Consider the following 7,500-nt stretch of genomic DNA (forward strand, 5'->3'; position numbering starts at 1 on the left):
TGTGCAGTGTGTAGAGTGTGTGTTCAGTGTGTTCAGTGTGTGCAGTGTGTGCGGTGTGTTCAGTGTGTTGAGTGTGTGTAGTGTGTGTAGTGTGTTCAGTGTGTGCAGTGTGTGTAGTGTGTTCAGTGTGTGCAGTGTGTTCAGTGTGTGCAGTGTGTGCAGTGTGTTCAGCGTGATCAGTGTGTGCAGTGTGTTCAGTGTGTGCAGTGTGTTCAGTGTGTTGAGTGTGTTCAGTGTGTGCAGTGTGTTCAGCGTGATCAGTGTGTGCAGTGTGTTCAGTGTGTGCAGTGTGTTCAGTGTGTTGAGTGTGTTCAGTGTGTTCAGTGTGTGCAGTGTGTTCAGTGTGTTGAGTGTGTTCAGTGTGTTCAGTGTGTGCAGTGTGTTCAGTGTGTTGAGTGTGTTCAGTGTGTTCAGACTGCAGAACCCTCTTGGTGTGGCCCAGGGTCTGACCCAAGCCCCTCCCTCTCTTGTCCCCTCAGACCCGTCGGATCACTTCCCCCCCATCATCCGCCAGGGTCCAGCCAATCAGACGCTGGCGCTGGGCTCCACTGCCCTGCTGCAGTGCCACGTGATTGGCCAGCCGCTTCCCAGTGTGCACTGGGAGAGGGAGGGGCAGCCAATCCTGGGGGAGGGTCACGACCCCCGCGTGAACCTGATGGAGAACGGCACGCTGCAGATCATCAACCTGAAGGTACGACTTCACACACACACACACACACACACACACACACACACACACACACACACACACACCTGTATAGACACCTCATCTGTTCAGAGGTTCAGGCTGAAGTACACACACACACACACACACACACACACACACACACATCAGAATCAGAATCAGAATAGTATTTATTGCCAAGTAGGTTTACACCTACCTGGAATTTGTTCTGGTGTATAGTTGTGTTAACATAACACAGGCTTGAGGTGTGGGGGCGGGATAAGTGTCCAGGTCAGGTGGGGGTCCCGGGCCTTGTTAATAAGGCCAACGGCAGCCGGGAAGAAGCTGGTTTTGTGGCGTGAGGTTTTGGTCCTGATGGACCGCAGCCTCCTGCCGGAGGGAAGGACCTCGAAGAGTTTGTGACCCGAGTGGGAGGGATCGGCCACAATCTTACCTGCCCGCCTCAGGGTCCTAGAGGCGAACAGGTCCTGTAGAGATGGCAGATTGCAGCCAATCACCTTCTCGGCGGAACGGACGATACGCTGCAGTCTGTCTTTGTCATTGGAAGTGGCAGCAGCGTACCAGACGGTGATGGAAGAGGTGAGGATGGACTCGATGATGCAGGTGTGGAAGTGCACCATCATTGTCTTTGGCAGGTTGAACTCCTTCAGCTGCCACAGAAAGTACATCCTCTGTTGAGCTCTTTTGGTGAGGGAGCTGATGTTCAGCTCCCACTTGAGGTCCTGGGAGATGATGGTGCCCAGGAAGCGGAAGGACTCTGCAGTGTCGACTGGGGAGTCACTCAGGGTGATGGGGGTGAATGCACACCTCACCAGTCTGAATGTATGTCAAGAGCTTTTAGTTTGACTTCCCTTTACATTTGAACTGGAGTTTAGTAGGAAACTCTTTTTAGGATCAAGTCCATGTGTGTGTGTGTGTCACGCTCCCGCTGTTTGTGTCAGGAGTGCAGGCTGTGTGAAATAGGCTGTTGTGCTCCTGCTCCTGCTCCTGCTCCTGCGTCTGCGTCTGCTCCTGCTCCTCCTCCTGCTCCTGCTCCTCCTGCTCCTCTTCCTCCTCCTCCTCCTCCTCCTGCTGCAGTGGACTGTGCTGTTCACTCATCTTCAAAGTCAATGAAATTAGAGCCAAAGTCAAGCTTGACATTTGCAATTAAACCTCCGAGTGACAGAAGCAACGCATGAACGGCTGGTGGACCTGCAGACGGAGGCAGCCCAGGTAGCACGCGGATCAGGGCCGCATCGGGGCCGCATCAGGGCCGCATCGGGGCCGCATCAGGGGCCGCATCAGGGGCGTGTGTGTGTGTGTGTGTGTGTGTGTGTGTGTGTGTGTGTGTGTGTGTGTGTGTGTGTGTGTGTAAGTGTGTGTGTCTGTGTGTGCGTGTGGTGTGTGTGTGTGTGCCCTGATCAGGCGTGGATGATTAACTATCAGAGGGATTGTAATTAAAGCTCCTCAGCATCAGTGAGTCAAGTGCTGCCTCACACCTCTGCAAGGGGGGGTGAACTCCTGGGTTGGGGCACAGTAAACACACACACACACACACACACACACACACACATACACACACACACACACACACTCTTATACACAGACACACATACACATACATATACCCACACTCAGATTTATACACTCTTATGCACACACACACACACACACACACACACACACATGCAGACACATATACACACAAACACACGGGTGTGCACATCTTGGCTGGGGGGCACAGTACGTGCGTGCACACACACACACACACACACACACACACACACACACAAGGGATGTAAATTCATGTGCTGGGAGACAGAGTAAATGCTTAGACACGCACACACACACACACCCTCAAATATGCGCACACAGGTTGAGGTAAGCGCACACACACACACACACGCACACACACAGGTTGAGAGCTGGGGGGTCATGGTAAGCGCACACACACACGCACACACACACACACACACACAGGGGCACGTGGGCTTGGCAGGCAGGGTTAATGGCCGTTGTCAGTGTGCTGAGCAGGACAGGAGAGATGCATTAGCTCATGAGACGAGACAAGTCGAGACGAGACGCTGGAGTAAGGGCACCTCAGCACACACACACACACACACACACACACACACACACACACACACACACACACACACACACCCCAGCAGGACAGGATGGAGATGATTAATTCAGCATCCTGCCGTCATGCATCTTTAATGAGCATCCTCACACATCTACACACGCACTCTCACTCATTTACAAAGACACACACACAAACACAGACACACGCACACACTCATACAAGAACACGGCCTGGTAACACACACACACACACATACACACACACACAAGAACATGCACACACACCGTCTGCCTGCTGCAGTGTCTCAGGAGAGGTGGGTCTACATCATCTGCCACACACACACACACACACACACACACACACACACATACTCAGAATAACCTCATAGGCTCACAGGCTCATCACTCATCCCACAGCATGCAGTTCTCAGCTCTCACACACACACACACACACACACACACACACACACACACTGAGGTGCCGTTATAGTTGGGCAACAGACCAGCAGGCTGAGGGAGGAGGGAGGCCAGTGGAGAGACCTTCAGCTATACGTCCTCTTAGACTGATGATTGAGGACGTGTCCTCTTAGACTGATGATTGAGGACGCGTCCTCCTAGACTGCACTTGATGATTGAGGACGCGTCCTCTTAGACTGATGATTGAGGACGCGTCCTCTTAGACTGATGATTGAGGACGCGTCCTCTTAGACTGATGATTGATGATTGAGGACGCGTCCTCTTAGACTGCACTTGATGATTGAGGATGCGTCCTCTTAGACTGATGATTGAGGACGCGTCCTCTTAGACTGATGATTGAGGACGCGTCCTCTTAGACTGATGATTGATGATTGAGGACGCGTCCTCTTAGACTGCACTTGATGATTGATGACGCGTCCTCTTAGACTGATGATTGAGGACGCATCCTCTTAGACTGATGATTGAGGACGCGTCCTCTTAGACTGCACTTGATGATTGAGGACGCGTCCTCTTAGACTGATGATTGAGGACGCGTCCTCTTAGACTGATTGAGGACGCGTCCTCTTAGACTGATGATTGAGGACGCGTCCTCTTAGACTGCACTATGATTGAGGTGCCGTCCTCTTAGACTATACTTACTAAAGTGTATATGTATCCTAGTGGACACCATCTGTACTACACCCTCTTAGACTCCTGTGTTGTGGCCTGTGGGCTGCTCTGGCCCTGAGGGTGATGGGGCAGGGGGCAGTGGTCCTCTACAGAGCCCCTCAGCTCCTCTCCTCTCTCACCTCCTCTCCTTCCTCCTCTCCTCCCTCAGGCTCCTCTGAGGAGGTCAACAGGGGTAAAGCTGCAGCGCTGAAACTGATGTGGAAATTGAGTGGAAAATTATCTGTCCTTTGTTTTCAGAGACACACACACTCCTCTAAAGATCTGTCCTTTGTTTTCAGAGACACAAACACTCCTCTAAAGATCTTTTCTTTCTTGTCAGAGACACAAACACTCCTCTAAAGATCTGTCCTTTCTTGTCAGAGACACAAACACTCGTCTAAAGATCTGTCCTTTGTTTTCAGAGACACAAACACTCCTCTAAGTGTGCGGACTATAAAGAGATGTCATGTCTGTATTTTGGTTGCTAGGAGACGGACTCTGGGACATACACCTGCATCGCCTCCAGCCCCTCGGGGGAGTCCAACTGGAGCGGTGTGCTGACTGTGAGAGGTGCGGCTACCCCCCCTTACGCACACACACACACACCCCTCTCTCCTCCCCAAGATGCTGTCAGCACACACATGCACACACACACACGCAAGCACAAATTCACACATACAGATACAAACACACACACAGACACACAGTAACACACACACACACACACACACACACACACACACACACACACACACACACACACACACAGACACACAGTGACATTCAGCACTTGTCATACTGTGAGAATGACTCATGCTTCCTTCCTCCCCCCCCCCCCCCTCCTGCAGCGAGCAGAGTGCCCCCCCCTCCCCTCCAGTCGGAGTCCATCCAGCTCCCCGGCCCCCCCCAGAAGCCGGTGATGACGGACGTGACGGGGAGCAGCGTCACACTCACCTGGCAGCCCAACCCCCACGAGGGCGGGGCCGCTGTCACCTCCTACATCATCGAGGCCTTCAGGTAACTCACCAAAAGACTACAGTTCCCATCAAGCCTTCCTCATCAAGTTCCCATCATCCCTGCACCATGGAGTTAAAGACTACGGTTCCCATCATCTCTACTTCATGTAAATAAAACTCTAGTACCACTCATCTCACTGCTCACACGGATCATCACACTGTTTTAGTTACCATCAGTTAAAGAAACAGAAACGACCTGCTTCATCCCATCAGACTATCAGCTTCATTCCATTAGACTATCAGCTTCATTAGACTATCAGCTTCATTCCTTTAGACTATCAGCTTCATTAGACTATCAGCTTCATTAGACTATCAGCTTAATTCCATTAGACTATCAGCTCCATTAGACTATCAGCTTCATTACCACTATTAACACCACTAGGGGGAGCTGGCGGGTGAGATTTACCAATTTACCAATCCCCTCCTCCAGCCAATCAGAAGGCACACGACCTGCTTCATCCCATCAGACTATTAGCTTCATTCCATTAGACTATCAGCTTCTTTAGACTATCAGCTTCATTCCATTAGACTATCAGCTCCATTAGACTATCAGCTCCATTAGACTATCAGCTTCATTAGACTATCAGCTTCATCCCATTAGACTATCAGCTTCATTAGACTATCAGGTTAGGAGGAGACACACCTGCCTTCATACAGGTCCTCTGGGGATGACTGGGCTCATTACGTAGAGACTGCATCTGTCTCCACCACTAGGGGGAGCTGGCGGGTGAGATTTACCAATTTACCAATCCCCTCCTCCAGCCAATCAGAAGGCGGACCTGGTGGGGCAGGAGAAACACATAGTGGGCAGGTTCTACCTCAACACCGTCTACCTGTTCCTCCAATCAATTTCTGCTGACTCTTGTCAATCTCCTCTTTCAGCCAATCAGAAGGCAGTACGTGGCAGACAGTGGCGGACCTGGTGGATCAGGAGAAGCACACAGTGGGCGGGCTCTACCCCAACACCGTCTACCTGTTCATCGTGCGCGCCCTCAACTCCTACGGCCTCAGCGACCCCAGCCCCATCTCAGAACCTGTCCGCACGCAGGGTCAGTGTGTGTGTGTGTGTGTGTGTGTGTGTGTGTGTGTGTGTGTGTGTGTGTGTGTGATGCAGGGTGTGTGTGTGTGTGTGTGTGTGTGTGTGTGTGTCTGTGTGTGATGCAGGGTGAGTGTGTGTGTGTGTGTGTGTGTCTGTGTGTGATGCAGGGTGAGTGTGTGTGTTTGTCTGTGTGTGATGCAGGGTGAGTGTGTGTGTATGTGTGTGTGTGTGTCTGTGTGTGATGCAGGGTGAGTGTGTGTGTGTGTAGATGCTGATCCCGTGTTGTGTGTGTGTGTGTGTGTGTGTGTGTGTGTGTGTGTGTGTGTGTGTGTGTGTGTGTGTGATGACGGGTGTCCTGATGTTGTGTGTGTGTGCGTGTGTGATGACGGGTGTGTGTTAGATACTGATCCCATGTTGTGTGTGTGTGTGTGTGTGTGTGATGACGGTGAGTGTTAGATGCTGATCCCGTGTTGTGTGTGTGTGTGTGTGTGTGTGTGTGTGTGTGTGTGTGTGTGTGATGACGGTGTGTGTTAGATGCTGATCCCGTGTTGTGTGTGTTGTGTGTGTGTGTGTGTGTGTGTGTGTGTGTGTGTGTGTGTTAGATGCTGATCCCGTGGTGGAGGACCCTGGAGTGAGGCGTCTCCAGACAGACTTCAGAGACGCCACCGTCATCATGAACCCCCCCGCGGCCCTCAGCCCCACCAGCGTCCACATCACCTGGACCGTGAGTGGACATCACACACACACACACACACACACACACACACACACACACACACACACACACATACACACACATAGACCATCAGTGTTTAAAATAAGTCTAACTGCTTCATGTAACTATAGGGCTTTCAGGGACTCACAGATTAAGGATTTGGTTGATTTATTGATTGATTTGGGTGTTTGTTTTCTTTGTGTGTGTATGTATGTGGTGTGTGTGTGTATGTGTATGTTTGTCTCGTGTGTGTGTGTGTGTGTGTGTGTGTGTGTGTGTGTGTGTACCAGCTCGAGGGCCACGCTGATGCAGTGCAGGGTTACCGCCTGCTGTATCGCCCGCGGGGCAGTGCCTGGTTGGTGCAGGACCTGAGGGCGGAGTCTCAGCACACACACACACACACACACACACTCTCCGAGCTCCGCAGGGCCACTGACTACGAGATCAAACTCAGGCCCTTCTTCAGCCAGAGGCAGGGAGCAGACAGCCAGCTGGTCACCATACGCACACCTGATGAGGGTAACACACACTCGCACACAGTCACACACAGTGCCAGGTCAAACTCAAACTCTTCTTTAGCCAGAGGCAAAGGGAAGATGGACAGCCATTCACCATACACACACCTGAGTAAGGTAACACACACACACACACACACACACACACACACACACACACACACTTGCACACAGTCACACACAGTGCCAGGTCAAACTCAAACTGTTCTTTAGCCAGAGGCAAAGGGAAGACGGACAGCCATTCACCATACACACACCTGAGTAAGGTAACACACACACACACACACACACACACACACACACACACACAAACACATTAACACACACACACGCGCGCACAC

General features: G+C 51.7%; 1 protein-coding gene across 1 annotated transcript in view; it reads left to right on the forward strand.

The window, feature by feature from the left end:
• LOC105903757 (roundabout homolog 2-like) overlaps positions 1–7,500 on the forward strand; it is a 63,022-nt gene that overhangs the window by 45,177 nt on the left and 10,345 nt on the right. Inside the window, exons 9-14 of the mRNA XM_042710332.1 lie at positions 480–691; positions 4,363–4,444; positions 4,723–4,891; positions 5,773–5,939; positions 6,532–6,653; positions 6,935–7,163. Of these exons, the coding sequence (XP_042566266.1) occupies positions 480–691; positions 4,363–4,444; positions 4,723–4,891; positions 5,773–5,939; positions 6,532–6,653; positions 6,935–7,163 (981 nt within the window). The remainder of the gene's footprint in view (positions 1–479; positions 692–4,362; positions 4,445–4,722; positions 4,892–5,772; positions 5,940–6,531; positions 6,654–6,934; positions 7,164–7,500) is intronic.

The sequence above is a fragment of the Clupea harengus genome, chromosome 17 (genome assembly GCF_900700415.2).
Source record: "Clupea harengus chromosome 17, Ch_v2.0.2, whole genome shotgun sequence".
Lineage (NCBI taxonomy): Eukaryota > Metazoa > Chordata > Actinopteri > Clupeiformes > Clupeidae > Clupea > Clupea harengus.